The sequence below is a fragment of the Drosophila grimshawi genome, unplaced genomic scaffold (genome assembly GCF_018153295.1).
Source record: "Drosophila grimshawi isolate 15287-2541.00 unplaced genomic scaffold, ASM1815329v1 contig_1377, whole genome shotgun sequence".
Taxonomy (NCBI): Eukaryota; Metazoa; Arthropoda; class Insecta; order Diptera; family Drosophilidae; genus Drosophila; species Drosophila grimshawi.
Genome location: NW_025062900.1, coordinates 23210455 through 23233902, shown reverse-complemented (window position 1 = coordinate 23233902; position 23448 = coordinate 23210455). Strand labels below are relative to the sequence as shown.

The following is a 23448-nucleotide window of genomic DNA, read 5'->3' as shown; positions in this document are numbered from 1 at the left end:
GAATTGTTGCGAGTGCCACAACAGATAGCAGGTAGCATGTAAAAATTTATGGGAGCCTGGGCGCCAACGAAGGGCGGTGTGTTGCGTGCAACAATTAATTAAACTTAAGTGCGCATTCGTAATTGGAAAATTACAGCTAAGAAAGAGTATTTGAAGTTGGCGCCTTGAATTTTAAAGGCCTCAAGTACTTTAGTTGAGTTGCGATTCCACTTTGGAGTGGCTTTCATTTTCACCCAATGCTTTGCTTAATCCAATGCAATGCCTGGCTAAAAGCGCAGCTCGATTAATTTATGCTTTTAGATTTCCAAAAATCTAAGAGGCAACCAAGCTTTCAGTGGCGAGTTATGAACAGCCAAAGCCAATATAAAGCCTGTAACAAATTGAATTTTCCCACACCCACGCACACAAACATACTACTAACAGCACACTTAACAACTTTTTGTGCTGCAAAGGCAACTGGCTCAACGTATATTGAAAAATGCGACACAGTATTTTATCCTGCAAAATTGTTTGCCAGGTGAGACATGTTAAGCTGCAACAGCTCGAAATGTTTTTGTTGTTGTGGACTTTGTGAGTACGATGCAGAAACATGAAATACACTGTGGAGCTTTCATTTTTGAAGCAAACCATAATCTACAGCTAAAAAATCATTTTAATTGACATTAATCTACTTTAGCAGCAGACAACAATTCAGATACTTATTGAAAGTGTATTATTATTGAATATTTGTGAAGCACTTGAAAATTATTGATGAAAACACTCTTGAAGGCACATGAGTATTCAATTACTTAAAACTTCATTAAGTACTTTAAATTTAAAATAATGCCCTCGCATCTATCAAGAATTTTATGCATAATGCTTCACTTTTGTATTTATTTTAAACGTAATTTTATATTAAATATTTCAAGTCAACAAGCTCTGTCCCTTAAACCATACCTAAATCAACAACCACTACGGCAGAATATACTTTGATGGCTTTCGTATACAGCTGGCAAAAGCCAGACCAACGACCTGGCTGAATGGGTGACAGGAGGTAGAGGAGTGCTAAGGAGAGAAGCTGCAGCTAATTACCATCAGCTCAGCGAAAGATACACCATAATGACTGCGACTAATAACCGGAGAGATTAAGAGATTTGATTCGCCGCTAAGTATGCAACAGGCAAATAATGATGCAAAATGCATCAGTGTTAAGTACATTCAATACTCTCTGCAATTTGGTAAGATTGAAAATTGATATGTACCATTGTGTTTGTGCAGTCAGTTGAATGTGGCTGTAATTAATTTAATTTATTTCAAGTGTCGACAGGTTTGCGATTGCTCAAAGTTGTGGTCTTTTCACAACTAATTGCATGCTTCGTATGCATTTGATAATTTAAATATGTAATTGAAATATTAAAGTAAACTTACAATATGTCTAAAGCTTGCTGCAAACAATCAGACTGACAAACTAAAATACGAAGCGATTCTATCACTGTCATTAACAAATCAGAAAGAGTAATATATATTTAAAATAAGTCAAATCTATTATTGACATATTAAAATCTTAAAGATTTAAAGCATTTGGAGACATGTGGACTCAATACTCAACCGATTTTTTCTTAAAGAGGTTTCTAATCTAAATTCAACTAAATAAATATGTATCCAAACTAACTTCAATTTCAGCAGAATCACACAATTATCTTTATAGGTATATGTAATTCTGATGCAATTTAAAAGCAAATAAAGCAGACGTGAAAAACTAGCAATAAACAGCTTCATTAAATGCAAGTCGCTTTTCACTCATTTAAATTGGACAAACAAATGCACACAAATTCAGATGCCATCAGCATGGCAGCACCGACCTTTTTCATGTTATTCTTTTGCTGCTGGGAGGGTGGAAGCGAGTGGTTGGGAGGGGAGAGTTGAGCTGCTATGTGCCAACCCATTCGCATGGCAAGTCAGTGACATATGTCTCGCTGGCTGAAGCGGGTCAGGGGGACTTACAATAAGTAATTCATTACTTTAGTCATGCATTGTCATGCATGTTGGCCACGCTTTTTCACGATATTTGCATTGCTGGCGTTGTATTTTTATAGTTGTATGCAACGTATGCAACCATAGACGGTTGCATGTCAAGCTCAACGGCGGAGCTGTTGCAATTTGTATGCAAAATTGTTTCACAAATTGAGCAAGAAAGATGGCGTAAGCAGAAAATACAAATTTACACACAACATACACTCCAGAAACTCTCACTCGAAAGTGAGGCAAGCAACCAGCAACCAGCACGTGGCACAGCTCCAGTCTCAGCATGTCGGCTATCAAGAATTCTCATAGACACTCATGTCACACTATTTTCATTTATTTATTTTTCTCTAATACCCTATATTTATATAACCTTGTCCAAGGAATGATATCCCATAATGATGTTAATATGTATTTATGTGCGTTTATTTATATATGTTTTCCTATGCCTATATTTATGATCAGTTAATAATACTATTAATAGATTGAAACTGAATCCCAGAAAAGTATGAAAAGTATTAATATTGCATCTATCATCATTTAGAGTGATAATTACAAACATAGTCAAAGGGTATGAGATTTTTAATATATATTTAATACATATTCATCGAAGACAAGTATGACTGACTACAGTTGAATGCAAACAGCATTATGGATATTGCAGGACATCGCTTGGTCGATCACTTCCAACTTTCGCATTGTTACTACTGCCTTTAGTTTTCTATGTATTTTTCGAGTTTTGAGCATTTTTCATTTGGCAAGTCGCACACGACATACTTGGATACAGACGTGTGTGCTTAAATGCTGTCATTGTCTGGCAGTTATACACACACACACACACAGATACACACACACTCACCCAAACCAATTCAGTCTCACAACTATTTACTGTAGCAATGCACGGTAGGAAGATGCCGCATCGAACAAACCAAACAAGAGTCAATGGACACTCTGTAATTTTCATATTTACATGATTAATTGAGTTTATTTTTAATTTAAATAAAACAAAAGCCACGCTGATTACAAGCGACCATTCCAAACAGTTTCAATTTATTATGGTTAACTTAAAATAAAAGAAGATTAATTAAGTTTTTGCACGGTCCCTGGAGCATACCATGAAATATCTCTATTGTTTTGCTTGGCGTATTGTCTTCAGTTTTCAATTTTTTATACACACTTTTCCACCATAATCTGGTATTATAGAATAATTAAGTGTTCTGTTCCCTCAAGTGGGCTCTGAACTAGTTTTTCAACTTTCTGTTCGTTATCTTAAGAACTTCTTAAGCCAATGACTTTGTGCTGTGATCCACTTTTGAATGGTAACAGGTGTTAGCATCTCTAAAGGGAAATCTCTGCAATGGCAACCGCTACTTTATATTGCGGCAAAAAGTTTGACGATGATAAGCGCTCGAAAATAACCTTCAACTTTGTATTGCTGTTTTCTTTTTGGAGAATAAGAGCTTACATATACTAAATCGCATCAGCTTCAAAACAGGAAAGGGAGGTAAAGGACATATATTTATGTATGAAATAAAAACATAGAATAAAAATAATTTGCACGTGTTTTATTTGAAGAGTGTGCAAGCTTCGACATGATTTTTTTACTTGTAATTTATGTTTATGCTGTGGTCTGTAATTATTGGTTAATAAAAGCACATTATACATTGTGGCGCCCAACGGGTGGCATTGCGTAACCATTATTTAATTGCAATAAATATATCAATTTGAATTAAGTTGCAAATACTATAACTACTTGTGTACCACCAAGCTCTTAAATAATTTTTACATTTAAGTAAATTCAGGTCAATTCAGGTATATTCAAAGCACTAAACACTCTTCGCATTGGAATCTGATTCGCCTATGTAAAATTACAAGTTTGAACGTTTTATCAGCATTGTCGCAGCAGAAATTTGTTAGCCAGACTCTTAGCTACTTTGAAATTTGAATTGTTCAGTGCTCAATTTTCAAGTTGGCTCGCATGTGCTTCATTTGTTTGTTGCCCAGAGTCCATTTGACGACAACTGTATCCGTGCCGTTGGGGAGTGAGAGAATCGTCTATTGAGCGAACTTTACAAAAGTGGAATTGCATTTGCTCTGCTTGAAAAACTATTATAACTTCGGCAATGCCGCCACGCAAGAGTTTCAGTTCATCCAACTATGAAAGTACTTTATGTGCGCTAACAAAAATATTTCTTTTATTGAGTTTCGCCTTCTGCGTCATTCAATTTTAGGCTGTGCCGCACATCAGCTGCCTGTTCCGACCACTTGAATGCAGCACAAAAGTTTTGCTCTCAAAGCAAAACGAATAGCAACCTTCAGCTTGCCTCTAAGTTGCTGCCCCAATGGATACCAGGCCATTGTTAACAATTCTGTACAAAAGGCCCAGACAAAGATTAAAATAAGAACGACACTGGAGCCAGTGTAATATGATATATAAGCGCTATCGAGCTACTAGCAAATGCTTTTATTTACTTAGCTTTTCTTCATTGCGGAAGGGAAACATCATCGTTCGAGCAAATAGGATGGAAAGCGAAGTTAGAAATAAAAATGCCAGTCCATTTAACATTGTTTCTATTATAAATTTGGATAAAGTGTATGCAAAAATATAAGAATATTTTGCAAATCTTAAACACACACTCACTGAATAATTTTAAAAGTATTCAAATGCTGTAAGATGTAAAAACATTGATGTTTTAGTTTGTCTGCAAATGACAACTTGGCGCTATGTCACTGACATTGGTGATGTGTGAAGCAAACAAGTGTCCCGATTATCTGATTATTGCTTGTGTTGTGTTGTAAACAAAGACAATTAGTCTACATTATTTTGTATGTAATTCTTATGGTCAAAATTATATCACAGAGAATGAAAAATGAAAAACAAATTATTTGTCGCTGGCTTTGATTTAATTCCATCTACAAACTAAAACCAATGAAATTGACATTGTTTTGGTGAACCTTTTATATTGGCTATAATTAGCAATAATTGCTATAAAATATCAGACACTCCTCATCCACTTGAGTTATTATCTCTTTTTAATGATATATATGTTTGTTTTTAACCAGTTATAAAATATTTCATAAATACAACTAAACTAATTCCATAAGCTGTGGTATTTTAATCCTTTCAAAATTTAATGGGGAATAAAATCAGATGATTTGATAAATAGTTGAACTTTATATTGTTGTTAATTATTTAAAAATGTGTGTACAAAATTTTTAATTTTAACTCTTATATGCATGACAGAAATTTATTTAAAATGCACACGCAAAATTCTATCTGAAATTCTTTCACATATTTCATTTTAAATGCAATTATGTCAATTGTTTTATGAGAATTTTTTGTGCATCAAGCTAGAAAAAACAAAGTTAGATTTTTTCAGTCTATAAATTAACCAACGTTTTTCAGTGCTATTGTCAAATTTGGTGATATAAATAAATTGTGCAAAATTTGCGCATTTTAAATTCTTAATTTATTACTTAAAAAATGTATGTACATGCTCTAAAAACAGCAAACAGTGGAACATAGTTTGAAAAACCCACACAGGAACCCACAAACAAGCCACAGAGTGTGGCATATGGTTGCCACGGCTGATGTTGTTGCATTGTTGTTTAGGTTAGCTGCTGTTGTCTGTTGCGCTAGTTTTGCGGTCGCGCTTTGTTTTATTTCAGACAAAGCAACAACAGCAGAAACCTGTGCAAAAATGTTGCTTATGCAAACTACCACAGTTTTAGAATATCTGTTCAGATAGGGGTGGAAAGTGGTGAAAAAGCAGTAATGAAACAAAAAATGGATGGCAGCAGCAGCGCCAGCCAAGTTTTAATTACGTAAAATATTTTTGCGTGCACCCGCTCTAATCAACTTAAAAGCCAACAGCAAAGCAGCAAAAGCAGCAAAACAGCCAAAACTGCAATTCGGTAACATGGTCAAAAGAGAGTTGCAACGCCAGCTCTGTTGCAAGTTTTGTGGGAGTACACTTCAAAGGGTCTTATAAACGTGGCAGGATGGCAGCGTTGCGCATTCGCACGCAGCAGCGCCTAATAATTGCAGCATTCGCTTGAGTTGTGCAGCAGCGACGGTTAGTCAACATGTCAGACAGTCAGTCGGTGTTGGTCTTGCGTAATTACTTGGTGAGCAGCAAGCAGCATACGCAAAATGGTTGAGCTGCCAGTTGCTGAAGCGACAAAAGCTGTAGCAGCACCAACAACAGTTGCCAACATCCGTTCTAACAATTACAGACTACAGGCATACCTCTTTAAGTGCTTTCTGACATGCCACTATGGAGACTAGCTGTGTGTAAGTGTGAGCATGTGTAGGTGTGAACAACATTTATTAACATGCTCTGTGTGTATATGGGTCTGTTTGTGTGTGTGTGAGTGCTCTCTGTGTAAAAGCAATTTAGTTTACTGCTGCAGATACGTACACGTTGCCCGGCGGCTTTTAGCTGATTCATGACTAAACGTTGTGTGTGTCTATATTTGAGTGTGTGGCTATGTGTGTGTGTGGCTGAACGTATGTGTTTGTGGCAAACAGTGCGTATGATTGATATCAGTCTAGCAAAAGTGGTAATACGCCGATAACACAAGCTGAAAGCGTATTACCTAAATAAACGAGAAATTAGGCGTAAAGTTAGAGCTTATAAAGCTTAGACTAAACTTTTAAGTGCAGCTTAAAGCTTGCAAAATGGGAAATGAACAATAAATCAAGCTGCAAGTTTAATTTTCAGTCAGAGTTAAGTAAAATCTCATGGTGCAGATTGAATTAATTAAAAAAACAATTTGATTACGAAATTGTTTTAATTGTATACAATCTGTATCTTTAAATACGTTTTGTGTGTTGTTGTACATTGTAAATCAATATTTTAGAATTCCTAAAGATTACTGCAACATTTAACTGGCATTTGCAGCTCGTATCATTAAAACTTGAATAGCGATCAGGCAAAATTAGATTTCAAACTTACAAGCACATTTTGTGGCTAACTAATTATACGCAAACTGCCCATTAACAAACTTTCAGCTCGAAAGTATGTGTTTGTGTGTATTCAGGTGTACTCGTAACAAAGTAGATACAACCAATAGATACGCACACGTGCCCTACATAAATCAAAAGCTACCTGAGCGTCTGAATGTTACCACCTGACAAAGTACTGACTTGTAGTTGACTCGTGCTGATATTTTAGCAACAGTTAATCAACTGCAAACATGACAGGCAGTAATTATGCATGCGCAGTGCCCATGGCTAAAAGCCAATATTGGTTTAACAAAAAGCAAAATGGATATGAGCATTGTATTAAATATTTACCAACAGACAGCTCCGGAAAATGCCTTATGGCTTTGTGGCTGCAGCGCATTATGACGACCATGTCAAAGAGCAATCGATTTATTTATTTAATTTTCAGCTTTTTTTACTGTACTTGATGCGATTTCAATCAAATCAATCAATTGCCACAAATTGTGGCACACATCAAAAGTCAATTCAATTATGTGCAAATTGCATTTTATTTAATTTCCGATATGATGCGTTGCTTTAAGCCAGCGAATTGGCTTAAAGAAATGCATGAATGCAAATTACACGAACGCAACTAATTGAAAACCGAATATCTTTTAGTCATACGTCAAATCATTTTATTGAGATACAAAGCAAAGCAAAACTCTTTCTAGCTATTCGAGATTTTTAATCAATAAAAACAATGAAAATAACCCAAAGGATTTGATATTCGAAGCGCCAGGCTCTCCCACTGATACACATACACACACAAATACTTTATCGACATTCTAGTAGCATTTTTTAAATTAAATTCCAGCACACTTGGGGAAACGCCGGCAAGTACTTCAAAGCAACAACATATTTACATCATGTTGACAAGGAACATATTCAACATATATAAATATTCGAATATCCTAGAATAACGAAATATATACCAGAGATTATTGTATATTTCGTAATCTAATCACAGGGTATTTTGCTCGCTCGCATTGAACTGTTCAAAGTTTCTGTAATTGTATATGTGTAGTTTTAATTAAAACTAACTATGCGCACCATTTTCAGCTGATAAAAATTTAAAGACAGCCTTGACAAGCTTAAACAAATTGAAGTTTTTGAAAAGTTAAAGCACATCAAAAAATATTTCGACAGTAACTGAAATACGTTCATTTGCAATTTTGGATTATCAGAGCTTTGGGTGCACGTCCGTTCTATTCAATTACCAAAAAATGTTGTAACGGTCGGACATTACATAATTTGCATTTTGTGGAAAATGCATTTCGAATTTTAATTGCGCACCATTTACAATTAATATTTAGCTTGTTTTGGTGCCCAGTTCAATGCCATTTGGGCTTTACGTTAAACATGCGGCACTTAATTGCCAAATATTTGCCTGTTTGTGAAATAATCAACGCACTGGGCAGCATTATAAATATACTCGCATATTTATCATTTGCTGGGTGAAATGCACTTAGTGGAAAGAGCCCTACAGTACAATATATACATTAGTATTGTTGTAAATAGCGAATGCGGTGCGCAGCTTTCGCTAATTGCACTGTCAGGCACACTCACATCGCGTATACGCAATGCGCATATCCTGTAATCCTCGAAATGTCGTAAAGGGGCATCAGAGAGTTATGCAAATAGACAAATGAATAATTGTCCATCCATTAGTATGTAAGGTACATAATATTGATATTAAGTCTCTGTTGAGAATATATAATAATAAAATCTGGCAGATTTAGTATATTTTATTTTCAGGCAAGGTATTTGATTGTCAATGCATCCGACATCGCCTTTAATGACGTTGATTAAAGTTTGAAAATGTACAACAAACGCCAACATATTGAGAATGCGTAAAATTACAATTACCAGTTCTTATGCAATGTTCATTTCAAATGCAATTTAAGCCCGATGATTGGCTGTCCAACGGTAAGTCGATGCCTTTCTCTGAGAGGCCTTCTCCAAATTAAACTCAAATTGTCACTTCAACAATTACTGCCTAATTGCCAGTTATTTCTAGTTGTCATTCACACTATTTTAGCAAAAATTGTTGCATAAATTCTGCTTGACATTTTCATAAAATTGGTGTCAGTCTGTCAACTGCCTCAATTGTCAATTTTCGAGTTCCTTTTGTGTGTTGTCTATATGCAGCATTTAGCAAAAATTGCTACTGAGAGAATTTAATTGGAAATTTTAACGTTTGTTAAATGCGAGCATAACATATCAGAATGAGTACTTCTTCCCTGATACCCTGTACGAAAATATTAAGAATCCATTTCCCGATTTCACAATTTTTATGTATGATACAAACGAGAACATTCGCAAGCGAAAGGCAATGCCTCATAAAATATTTCAGTAAACTGATTTGTTTTGAGCTCTCTGTAACTAAATAAAGCTCAATAAATTTCGCAAACATGATTTATGATTTATATAAATATTTATGTGTCTCAATTCATATTGACTACAACAAATGAAAGCGAATAATTGAGTTTTGGCATACTTTTGCCTTCTCGCATGATTATTTATTGCCCAGTTCTTGCTGTCTCAACGTACAAATGAGTACATTTATCATTCATTTCATATCTATATTTTGTTTCTATCTTTGCCCACAGCTCCCTTGCCTTGTCCTGATTTATCTTCATATAAAAGTAGTTCAAGTGACTTGCCTAACCAATTTAGCATGCTGCAGTGCTTTCTTAATATATAGCATTAAATTTAGTTTACTCTCTTCAAAAATAGAACACACAATAACGTTTTTTTATGGAGTGGTCTGTGGCATGTGGCAAGTGGCAAGTTGCGTTAGCGGAGTGTCAAAGCTGTCAAAGACAGCATAGCACAAGGACCAAACAAACTTGTTTACACATTTTCGGTTGCTCAATTTCTAATGTCAATAGAAAAGCCAACAACACACAAACCAACACGCACACACACACAAGCACACCCCTTGCTGGCAAAAGTTGTTTGTCCTTGTTGTCCTTGGATGCTTGGTGGCATTCCTGCCGCAACTTGTCTGCATTCATGGCCACTCACAAGCAGAACTAGCTGGCAACGTTCGTCCCAAACATTACTTTTTCTCTCACAGAGATTCATTTTTTTATTTATGAATTTTTTTGTGGTGAAACTTTTTTGTTGTCATCGAAATTAGCGGCAAAACATTTTAGCTTTTATGCAAAAAAAAATTACAGAAATTTTTCGTTCTTGCCAAATGTGAGAATTATACATTAAATTACGGCAATAAAGAGTAGCACATAAGCAATTATAACTATTTCCTAAATATTATTAAATAATTTTCTTCACTTACAATATTCGTCTAACCTCAATCCGCATGGCTCGATAACTGAATGTTCTCGAAGATTTCTGCCTGACTTGGTCTTATGCAAATGAGTTGCAGGAACGGCTCAATTTGAACGCCAGCTGCAGATTCAGAGTCGCGTAGTCAATGCTAAATTATGCATACTGTTTCGCATCCGCAGCTAATCCGTTGCAATGATGACGTTTAGTGGTTCCAGTCAGAGTTGTTAAATTTTTATGCGCCATAAAAATGCCGTTGTGTCCGCCACACCCCTTCCCCTTTTTATCACTGTCTCTTCCATTTCTTAGCTATCTGTGCTAATTTCAACATAATTCCATTTTGAGCAAACATTTTTTTCTTCTGTCTGGTTTAATGGCGCACAATTTGCCGGGCTTGCTTGCAGCTCTGTCGACTGTGTGTGCCTGTGTGTATTTGGCCTGCATTAATATGGAAATTTCAGTGCGTGATTCTCTTCAGCTATTTCATTCAATTATAGTGTAGAGCATGACCTGCTCCTTATGTCCTATCGCATTTACTTATGCCTTGGCTTAGGTCAAATTATGTTTGACTATGCGGAAATTTTTGGACAAAGCCCGAGGCACATCAATTTTAATCAAAGCCATTGGAACGTGCTTTGCATGCCCAAATAGCTGTAGGCTCCAAAGCCCAAGGACTCGCAAACGTTAAGCCTAATCTTGGGATGGGGAAAGTAGGAAGGGGGTGTATGCGTATCAGGCGCCAAAGTTTGCAGCCACTCACAACACTTTTCGAAAAAGTCGTAAGGCGATGCAGTAAATCAAAGCTAAGCCCTGGACGTTGATGACCATTCAGCGTCACTTAAACGGACACTTGGTGCTTTAACCCCAACCAATCTCCCTCGCAGCTCCCAGCACCTTGCTTGCAGCTGTATGTACGAACTTTGAACTTGCAGCACTGGCCAGCTTAACCCTTTAATGCCGTTATCTGCTTTCGCATTTCACTCTGTTGCATTTTGAGCTTGGCTCGAGTTTTGCTTTCTGTTTGCGCATTTTGCCAGGCCTTGACATGAGTTTGCCTTCGGCTTTGGCTACGGCTTTTCCTTTGCCTCTGCCTTTGCTTGGCATCTACTACTACATTAGCCGGTTACGTTCTATCCAACCAGCCAGGCACTCCAGAGCGCTTTCTGTAAGTCCCTTGCCTATAAACTGGCAAACGGCTTTCGGTCAGTTTGGTTGTTTGGCTGTTGCAAGGATGCTGCAAGGACAAATCAATGACGTCCCCAGATCCAAACACACTCGGTTTAATACACACCCGCTACTATTTAGAGATGAAAAAGTGTTGCCTACTTATGAGTGCACTCGCAACCTTTCTCCCTTTTCACTTGTCCAATCTGTCGAGTCATCCGAAACTATTTTATTATGAACACTCACTACTCAAATTCGTCATCATGCATCGCTCATCCTTTCAGCTATAAGTTTTAACTGCTGCTGCTGCTGCTGCTGCCGCTCGCTCGATTACCTTACTATGACTTCCTGGGCACAGAAAGTTGTTGCCTCGTTGCCTTTGAACAATGTGCTCTGTGCTAATCCTTTCGAGTTATTATTTTCAGCTATAGCTGCAACATAGTTATGGTTTTGCTTGACGGAACTTCCACTCCTGCTTCCTTTTAGCCGTTAAGCCGCTTACTGTCTGCTCACTGCTACTTTGTCACTCCGAACTCACAGCTCGCTTTCAGCTGTTGACATTATTGTTCACATTCGAAGGTTAGTTGAAGATTTATTATTTGCCAGCCAATTGACGTGGACAACTTAATGAAATCAAATATATATATTATTCATATGCCTCTGCTAGCAAACGTACATATCCAACATATTACAATCAGAGCACAAGTTCTTTGGTATTGCTTAAGCCAATAAGCAGATTAATTAAATTTACCTTTTTTCAAATATTGCTAGAGACTTTCAGTATTTTCAAAGTACCATACTGATTACAAAATTGCGCAATTGAAGGTTTTACTTGGCCATTTGTCTTATTTTAAAATTTGTCATTAGTTGTTCACATTTTTTTGCGTACAAATACATGTACACAAAAAGTAGCTGGCAGCTTTAATATAAATTTAGTTCGCCTTCCAACTGTTTTCAACATCTCAACACTCTCACATAATCGTGTATTCTAACCGCTGACAGCATTGAATTTGGCAATATGTCAAATGTGGTCTTCTGGACGCTAAACGTAAAAGTTCAAAGAGCTGCTGTGCTGCATAAATAAGTTGCAAAAGCCACCCATTGATGTGGGGGCACCACAAAAATGGGCGTGTATGTTGCCTGGAAAAGTTGAGCAAGTAAACGTACGTTGTAATGAGTTATTGCTTTCTTTGCCCCCTACCCGCCACTTGCCCGGTGCCCCTTTCACGAAACTCAATAGCAGCGTGGCCAATATTCCCGCAAATGTTCCCATTGACGTTGCCAAGTCGAACTCGATATTTTCCAAGTCCCTTCCAATTGCAATGCAGCACGGTAAATGCACAAGTGTGTGTGTTTGTATATCTGTGTGTTTGTGTGTGTATCGCTACTAATCGTTTCATATCAGTTACGCAGCGCACGTTGCCTTTTTTTTGTCATGCGCCGCCATCCTTTTTTTGCCACTCCTGCCGTAGGTTGCATCTGCTTATTGCCACATAAATCCGGCAAAATGCAATCCACAGCCACTGCAGTTATCTATCTGTGAGTGTGTGCTTATGTATATGTGTGTTTGTGTGTGTTTGTGTGTGTGTGTATACTGCACATTGCCAGCCAGTCACGTGTTTAATTTTTGTCGTTACATAAGTGGCTGCCTTTTGTCTTTGGAGCCAGCTGCAAATGCTGCCTTGTCATTTAACGTCTTTTCGAACTCTTGTAATGGCAAAAAATGAATAAAAACAATCTTTAAAATGGTATAACTCATAAATTGTCTGCCACAGCGGCTAGCAACATGGCTATATCTATATATATTTGTATAGTTATCTGCATTTTTCATGTGCAAAATCGCTTAAAATTCAATTTGCCAAATTCGCGAAGTGTGATAAACATTTATCAAATGCCAATATTGCACAGTGGTGCAATTGGAGAAAAATAACTGACTTAAACACAAAATATAGATTTTATTTACAATTATAGAATAACAACAGAGTGGCAGGCATTTGTTAGTATTCAAACTCTTAAGTATATTATTCTAAAATGTATTTAATTTCATAAATAAATAAGGGATCCTAATTATATTTATATTATTTTCTTTATGGATAAATACAGCTCCTGCTACCCTTTTGAAAGGCATTGTAATGTTTTACTTTTCTACGTTGCAACGTTTCCGACCTTAATCAGCATCACTAGCTGAGTCGATATAGCCACATAGCCCAATCGGGAAGAGAATATCGTCCGATCAATTTAGTCTTATATGCGCAAAACTCACTTATCTGAGAAACAATATTGGTAAAACTTGAAGCCTATCCATCTTTTTATCGGTTATCTTAGTTTTCCCCTTATGGTCCGGTATGCCTAAGATAATTTTTCTTTTTCTGTTTTTATTTTGACTAAGTTTTCGCAATCATTTTGCCACTATTCGCAAAATATTCTTACAAATAAGCAAAATGTATAAGCAAAGTTTAGCTTGACTTTCGTGCACTCACACACACACTCACACACACACACTCACACACACACACTCACACACACATAAGCACACAGATGACTGACAGTCGCATAGATCAACACTATGACGGAAGTTGCCTTAGCATTTCCGCTTGTCTCTTTGTCAGCAGCGATGCCGTATCATCACACGACATTTAGCTTCATCATCATCACACTCATCATTGTCATTGTCCCGTGTTGTCGTCAGCGTCGCCTGTTTGTCGCCTGTCAGACATTCAGCCAGATGCCCGACGATTTCATGGCAAATGAGATGCCAAAATAGTTGCGTTTTATGGTTAAATTTGTTGTAGGTAAATGAGTTTGCACGGTTATTTTGTTGTTGGTTGTTTGTCAGTTCGCGCCGCATTTGCTGTTTTTCCACAACTTAATTTGGTGCACTTTTCTATGGCATTTGCATAGATCCACGCCTGACTGTGGATTGTCTGCGTGTCACCATTCATTTTGCATTTAGCATTTCGCATTTAGACTATGCAAATTGCACGAGTTTGTGATTAAATTTTCAGTTTATAGCGACATTTTCGACAAGTTTTGCATAAGCGAAGCCTATGTTCCCCCCGTCCCGCTGTATCCCTGGGCGACTCACTAATTGAAATTGCTTTCGCAAAAAGCATTTAGCGGGCAACAAAGATGTCGATGTCGTAACCAGTCTTGTTGTTTTCGATTTGGCTCAGGCCCACAGCCCTTGGCATCAAATTAACTTATTATACATTTTTGGGTCGCCTGAGAAGTGAGCAACTAAGAGATTGCAGTCCGCGCTCTCCCTTGTCGAAAATTATAGTTTGCCGCAGCTCCAAATTGAAAACCAACTAATATTTTAAATGGCTGTGTAAACAGTTTAGCGATGAGGCAGCATAGGCAGCATAGGACACGCTGGCTCATCTATATATTGTTCCACTTATTGCGAGGAGTAATTGCCACAGGAGACAGCAGCATATTGTCTTGCCATCAATCTGTGCTGCCGCAATATGTTTGCCTTACGCTGTGTGCATTAGTTTTTAATTGCAAGTAATTAAACTTGACTGCAATTGACATTTCGCTGTGGCAGCAAATTTATCACAAAGGAAATGTGATTGACGTCAGCTCTTGGCTTGTGCAATGCGTTACGAAATGCAAGGATTTCACAACATACACACATTCTGCAAAAAGCAGCCAGTGCATTGCAATAAAAGCTATCAATAACTTAACAATGTGGTAACTGCAGCAGCTGTGCAGTTAGTCTGTGAGTCCCTTTACAAGATACATTTGGATTTCAATCAATGCTGGATAAGCATCATGTATAAAGAAAATAATCAGATAGAGTTTAAAAACAAAAACAAACTAATTAGTTTAAGTGCTGTGAGATCTAAACACACTCAAGCTGTTAGACAACAAGATTCTTGTGCCAAATAACTATGCACTTAAACATAATTATCTATGTATCCAATTTGCTCATAGAAAGGTTCAAATTCGTAAAAGGAGCTGAAGCTACTATCAATAGACGTTTTCAACCTGCTTTCGCAGAACTTTTTTGTAAAACTTTGAAGTGAATGTGACACATTCCAAAGCCAATTATCCAATAAACTTCACATCTTTTAACAGCTCGTCACAAACTTAAAATTTGCAGGACATAATAAGCTGACTTCCCTATTAAACAAGATCTGAAAAAGTTACTCAGCACGAAAGGGGAGAAAGGCGGAGCTCATTTGTGACACAAGTTGATGGATCTGGCAGCGAAAAAGGTAGACGTATAACTATGGATGACAGTGCCACAAAACTTTCACCAGTTTCTTCAGTTGTTAAACTTGTAATGCCGCATGAAATCAATACCCAGTTGTGACTGCAGCGATTGGGGGAACTCTCGAAGGGACTGGGCAGTAACTGAAACTAAGCAGCCCCTGAATTTATTTCCGTCTAGGAAATGGCTGCAGTAAAAATTGTTAGTGACTGGCGACGGTGGTTGCAGCCACCGTCAAGAGGCGCCACAAAACTGCGTCGCCATTTGTCTGCCGATATGGGTAGCAAGAACTATGAAAAAATGAAAGGTCTGAGTGCTTGATAAAGAAAATTAGACTAGCAGATACTATGTATCCTCTATTTTAGATATGTATATCTTTTCAATTTCCAAGATTATTAATAGAATTTCAGAAATGAACCCACAGTCACAAAGACCGGTTTGGATATTTACTATGTAGTTTTCATTGCGACAGTTTTCAAAATTCCCGTTTCAATACTGAGTACACGGTATATATTTTTCGTAGTCAACATTTCCTCAGGGCATGACCTAGAAAAATAAGTAAAGCCAAGGCAAAGCAAATTCTTCCCCAGTTGTGGCAACTGACTAAACAGCAGAAGGGTGACCCGGTGGTTCGATAGCATGGTGGCATGCCGCACGTAGCATGTGCGCTTGTGGTCATAATAAATTGATTTATTGGCATTCAATTTTTGCAGTACATAATTAGTTTCAGCTTGTTTTCAACTTAATTGAGTTGATCCAGTTGATAGCAATCTCATGTATTTAAGTCTTAAAATTAACTCCTATTCATCTTAAAAATACAATACCCTCGTTATTTGTCAATAATTTCATTAATTTTCATTGAGACTAATTTGCAGATAAATTTCTTTCCCTCTTTTTGTGTATGCGTTTGGCATATAAATTCAAATTACTGTTATCGCTAAGTACAAAATAAATATTAATTAGGGTCATTGATACATTAAATTGAAATGCAAGTAGTTTAATAAAAGGTACAGAAAGCTGCACAGTTAAATTAAAGAAGAATATTAAAATTATACACCGTTCAAATCTGATTACGAATTTACAAATCTGTGGTAGCTTTAGTATGTAATATATATAAACATATTTTAAGTAAACTTAACTGCTGAAATAACATTCTGAATATAAAGAAATGGATTTCATTCTTTTCATATTTTTACCGATAGTACAAAACATTTTTCCAAATTTCTCTGTTGCCAAGACTTGCATTACCACGTCTTTAAATCTGTTGTAATTTTAGCGCAATGATTTCACAGTCGTCTTATCGATTTGCCCGAAATAGTTGCCAAAAATGTCTTCTACTATTCGCTAGTGCCAACAGAAGGAAGGGCGAAGGGGACTTCGTCTGGCGCCAAATGGCGCCGTCTAGTCGCCTTGTCTTCTGAGGAGAACATAACAAAATGTAACCTTAACATACGCGACTAAACAACCACCAAGCACCCTCCAGTCACGCCCACCACCACTTTTATTATATAAGAACGGTAACACCAAATGAAAGACGAACACAAACAAATTTTAGCCGCTGGCCTCGCTGCTGATAAAGCAAAACATTGTCCTTTTTCGGAATTGTCGTGATGCTTGAAGCACTTGGAATGCTTTGAATATGGGGTGAATACAAGATGGGCTCACTCCATTTTGTGTCTAGAGTCAACAACATTAGGCCAACACAATGCGGTATGGGCGGCATAATATGGCGAAAACAATGGCCAGGATTAAGTGGGTCCATAGTGCAATGGGCTTCGCTTTGTCGGTTTGTTGCTATTGCAACATAGGCCCCACACTGCCACTCCCTTTTGTCCTTTGTCAGCGTTGCAATTGTACAGCTTGGGGCTGTTGCCGCTTGTTTGTTGCGCTTTTGTGTCGAGTACAACGAGCACATGAACATGTGGCTTGTTTGTCTAGTTGTCACCATCACTGCCTCTGCCATTAAGGCAGCGACTGCGACTGCAGCTGTCATTGCAGCTGCGGCAGCGACTGCCCTGAGGCTCCTCGATTTTCTCATCTCGCATTAATGCGTTTTCCTTCCGTTTGAATCGCAATCCAAAGTAAATGCCCTAATGCGCTTATCCTTTTAGCGTCAGTTGAGCATTCGATTTACTTATACCACCAACCAGCCATTCCCCCACGCCGCTCCCACTCTTCTGTCAGCATTATGACGATTACACTCGGATCCTTTGCTTTGTTGTAGGAGCTCTTGTTTTTGTAGTGCAGTGCAAATATTGCAGCCGACACTCGTCAAGCGCGTTGTCGTTGATGTGCTCGCAGTCGTTAGGTGTGAAAATAATACGAATGCTCTGCTAGCTGCCACACAGTTGACACATATCTAAACTGCAGACTTGTGCAGCCGCCACGTGGGTAAGCACAAAAGTTATTCTTATATCAATGCAACAATTTCACTTCTCACTAACTTAAGCTCTATTGTCATTTCCAAATAGATTTGGCATGCTATCAGTCTAACTGCTATTTTATACAAGCCAACCAATACATTTATATCTTAATTCCATTAAAGCTCCATATATATGGTATAAATTGAACTTTCATTAAGCCCCTCGTACAGATTAAAAGTCCTCTGAATACGGTCGGGAAGGCAGGTTGAAAACCAGTCAATTTTCGCACGCTCACGCGTCAATGAACGATTTGGTTTGGGCCTTGTTCGGGTTCGTTGACAGCCTGTCAGCCATCTGTCAAATATTTGCACAGTTGTTAAATTCCATCAGCGGCATGTCATGGCTACACACATCAACAATTAACCTTATTTGTGCCATATCAAAGACAAAAACAAAAAAAAAAAACAAAAGCCTACGGGGTTTCAACAAAAAAAAATAATAAAATAGGCAGCTAGCGCCGTTTCTGAGGAGGGGCGCAAAACACACAACTCTAATTAACAAGCAATTAAAGTGCCCGAAGAACTTGACAAAAACACAGCTGTTGCACTGACAGACGCGGTAAACAACAACAATGTAAAGAACAACATTTTGGCAAAACCACGCAAAATGCAACCCTGCGAATGCAACCGACTTCACAGTGTGAACCACAGGCAGTCAGGCAACCAGGCAGCCAGGGAGGCAGGCAACGGGTTGCGACATCCGCTCAAGCGCTGCTTATCGCCGCACAGTTTACCAGCAAGTTGGCTTAATGCTTGTACAGTTAGTTTATTTATATATATATATATATATATGTGCATATAAATATATTTAGATATAGAGATGTGTTATATGCGCTGGCCTTGCAGACATGGGCGCCATTGTTTATTTAAGCCAATATCCGTTATTTAAGTTGCGCTTCCTTCCGCCAACCATTTGTTGCCGTCGTTACAGCCGTTATTGTTTTTGTTGCCGTTGTCAGCTGTTTGTTTGGCTTTTGTTTGAAATATTTAGCACTGGGACAAAGTAAACAGCAAAAACTGCGCCTTTATTTGAACAAAAGTTCAACAAGAGAAATTACAGTGGCAGCAACAATAACAACAACAAACATATGGTTATCCTGGCTGCTCTGGACAAAGTTTACGACCAGCTAAAGGAAGTGTGAACTATTTGCCATTAAATAAAGTTACGGACCAGTCACGGGATGAAAGGGTGGCTGCACCAGCTCGTAACAAGGACATGCGATAAATTGCCGCAGAAAATCTTTGTCAAATTTGCCATCCCCTTTCCGACCGCAAATCGCATATCAATGCAATTGGCCAAGCAAAGTGCATTCCAATAAGCGACACATTTACTCGAGGTCAACAAACACAATGCAAGTAAATACGAAGAAAAAATCATTGTATATATAAAGGGAAAAAGGAAATTTCAAGGAAACATCTTCGAGAAATACGCTGCGCATTGTAAGATGGAGATGAACTTGCAGCGACAACTGCATGCGTATATCTGCGTTGAAGTAATTCAAAAGGCGTCAACGAATGTCATTAACATTGACATCATACAAATTGCACCCAAATCGATCAGTCACTGTTTGAAATATTGCATTGATTTCCGAAGTCTGCTTGAATTGTTGAAAATGCGACGAAAATGTTGAAGGGGAAATCGAGCAGTCTGGAAATTTAAAGGAATGAAAGGCGTAACACTTAACTGGTGACCTAAAAGGAGGCAATAGTTTTCATTGTGCTTTAGCCCAAGTATTTTTTCAAATTCCCAATGGGTTCAAGCAGCTGGCTTATTGGCTAGCTAGTAAAAGGTGTGAGTTGACTGTGCTAACAATTCTGACAGCACAAGATGAACAACTTTCCTTGGTTCGATGAGCTGCCCGACAATTATACCGACTTATCTTCGGGGAATGAAAGTGAGTCCTCGGCGTTCAGCTTAAGCTCTTCGGGGAAAAGTAATCAAGCCGCTAGCGATAAGGAACACCTGTGCTCCTCGTCCACAAAATGTCATGTGAGTGCTACCAAAAACTTTTCAATAGTCGTTAAAATAATCCCCTCTCAATGCCAATGGCAGATTATAGGAGTTGCCAATTTAAATCGGTTTATAAAGAAAATTGACAAAGCCGCCTCAATGGACGATCAGGCTGCGGATTTGGTAGCCAAATGTGTTAATACATTTGTGAAGGATGTGTCCATGCGTCTGGTCACACTGGCTAAGTATCGTAACGCCGAGCCAAGTACATTAGACTTAAAGTTTACGCTGAAACGTGAATACAATATGGAGTTTCCACATACAACAAACTTCGAGTAAAATCCAACTATCTTATAAACAATGCAATATTTAACACCTAAATATGAAATAGAAACTTAAATTGTGTGCAAATAAACATTAAATTTCAACCGCAACCGATCGTGATTCATGTCAAATTGAAGAGCTTATTGCTTATTGAAAACTATCGATTTGTACGACAAATCTGTGCGACATGTTTGAAAAACTTCCAATGCGCAGCTGAAATAAATTGCGCAAATTTGAAACATATTGTGTCATCTGCCTATGTATGCATAAGGCTGGGCAACTTTGTATGGTGGTCAAAACTTTGATGATCTTAGCACATTTGTGTTGATTTATGCACATGACCAACTGGACGTAAACTTGACCAAGTGAGATAAGTTTCGAGACGTCATTGGCTACTCAAGCTACTCAAGCTACTGATGCTAATGGTTATGTCAGGTGCATCGTACGCTGACGGCGCACTTTTCAGCATTGGCTGCTGATGGTACTGCTTGAGCTGCATCATCAAGAGCAGTCGAGTCTAACGTTTGGACGTTATCTAAATTACGTAATAAACACGGCTGATGGCAGCAGCTTAAGGCATTCAGGGCCCCATTATGCAGCTGCAAATGGCCAAAAACTTTACCGTTGCAGTTACCGTTGCTGTTGCTCAACATGTTCTGTGCTAATTAATGTCAAAAGCCGTTGGCAGCGATAGCTTGCAACTGGCGGCTGCCATTTTGTTTTGCAACCACACACACACACTTAGACAGAAAGACAGGCAAACCAGTGAAATTTAAAACCGGAAGTTTATTGTAGCAACAATGGTGCTCGTTTGCAACGGAAACGCCAACGTTGCAGCACCCCTCCCCTCGCTGAACGCTGTCGTCTCCATTGCCGCCTGCTGAAGTGGCCGTTGAAGAATCGCCTGGCATTGCCGAAGAAAATGCACAATGAACAACGCCTGCCACTGAACTGGCCAGGCGCAGTCATCGCTAGCCATCGCATGCTGCCATTCGCACAACTTTTCCTAAATAAAATCCTTCGGTTATAAATGAAATGCAAACTTTTTTCCGGTAAGCTGACGTTCTAATTGTTTCCAGACCGGTTTTCTAGGGTTTCTAGCCTGTTGTTGCTTCTGTTCTGCTGTTGTTGTTTCTGGCTATCTGCCATGACTAAGCTTGGCACTATGTAGATTGTACCCCATCGCCAAATAGACCTGACAGGGTATATTAATTCTTATAACTTACAATTTGTTTCATTTCTAGTGCACTTGATTTGCCCAATAATAATATTATTTTATATTTATATTTTTGTATACTTTTAGTTACATTATTTTTATTTTTAAAGTACATTGTTTACCTCTTACAGGATATTTTATTGTTAGAGGTACCCCCCAATGACTTTTCCCAAGCCAAAGATATACTGCTTCTGAAAATATTCCACTGCAATTCTGTTGTTGTTCTTTTTTTTTGCAAATTTTATTGTCTTTTTTTGTAGCTAGCGGCAAATTTAGCTTTTAAATTATTTAGAACAAGTTTGTACTGCTGCTGTTAGTTGGCTTTAAATGAATACCTAATAATATGTCCAGTGAAAAATAATTAAATATTGAAGTGGATAAGCATTGCAATGGCCACAATGCGTTTACGTGCTCGTGCCAACATAATTGCGCTTAAAATCGCTTAAGTGTTTTATAATCCTCCTTTTTTTTGTGGCCGTATCAAAGAAGAAAAATCCAAAAAAAAAAGGGAAAAACTGAACGGAAAAAGCTGAAATGGCTTTTTAAAGCATTTACCATGGCGCAGCTTCCTACACGTAATGTGTGTACGTGTGTGTGCTGGTCAGTTAAGTCCACGCACACAAAGCCCTCATCGAAAGCCTCACACGACGCATCCTAGCCACACACGCACACACATACATGCATACATACATACACATACAAACATAGCGAAAACACATCTGCGCCATTAAAAACTGTGCAAATTTCTGCGAGTTGCTTGCGTTTTTTTTGGGATTTCGCCTGCGGCTATAACATGCACATGGATCACGCCCACAGAAGCCACCACCCTTTGCGGTGATTGCTGGCCAAAGTTACTGCCATTTAAGTGGGTTAATTACGACAGAGATTTGCGGTAGCAAGCGCGAAATTGTCTGGAAATATTTCCCCTTAAATGAAAGCCCAAAATAAATCAGACATCATATAAAGATAACACAGTATAAAAATGGCCCACATAAATATAATACTATCAAGTGCTATTAATACCAATCTTATATTTTATTTTTTAAATTGAGAGTATTTTTGTTCCTTTAAAGATTTAATGCATCAATAATTACTTGAAGAAAATGTTATCTTAATGGGTATTAATTTATTGACAGTTCGATTAATGCCAAAATTTGTTGTTATTTTTCTTAGTGTTTTTTTGTTAACTCATTTGGAAAATGAATTTAATTATTGAAATCACAAAACCATCGATTAAATTTATAATTCGTTTATTATGTGTTAATTATAAAGTCAATTAAAGTTTTAAGGGTTTTACAATTACTGCAATTATCCAACAGAATTGAAGAGTTCCCACAAACCACTGTCAATTATTTATTCAAACTTGTAGTCGCTGGAGGCGATATATAGACATATTTCCGCTTTACATACACAGCTGACACAAATGTTTATAATCCATTGAGGTCAGATGGTTGGGTGGGTGTGTTTGTGTGTGTACTGGTAAACTCTCCTGGAGACCCAAATGCATTTTCTTTATCACACCACTCAAAGACCACAAGGCTGGAGCATACACCTGTATCTTGCCGTGAGCGCTTTGGAAACCACTTGCAACACCACTTGCGGCAATTGAGAAAAAGTTGCCACTTCAAGAAGAACTTAAGACACTCAAGTGCCAGCCTCGTGCGCACAAATGAACAGATATATATGTATGCATGTATGCACATACATGCAGATGTGTATTAATTTGTGTGTGTGTGTGTGTGTGTGTGTACAAACCAGTTACAGCAGCAGCCGCATCTATGCAAATGTTGTAGCCACTTAGATGGTTGTAGGTATGCGTGTGTGAAACATACCTAAAAGAGACAAGCAAACAAACAAACAGATAAACAAACATATTAAC

General features: G+C 37.9%; 2 protein-coding genes across 2 annotated transcripts in view; one reads left to right on the top strand and one right to left on the bottom strand.

The window, feature by feature from the left end:
- The window catches only part of LOC6566648 (neural cell adhesion molecule 2), a 66830-nt gene that overhangs the window by 10998 nt on the left and 32384 nt on the right, over positions 1-23448 (bottom strand). The gene's annotated exons all lie outside the window — the stretch shown is intronic.
- Positions 19888-20541, top strand: LOC6566649. The gene is made up of 2 exons (XM_001993277.2): positions 19888-20068; positions 20132-20541. The coding sequence occupies exons 1-2, from the start codon at positions 19907-19909 to the stop codon at positions 20366-20368; spliced, it is 399 nt and encodes a 132-aa protein (XP_001993313.1). The 5' UTR covers positions 19888-19906; the 3' UTR covers positions 20369-20541.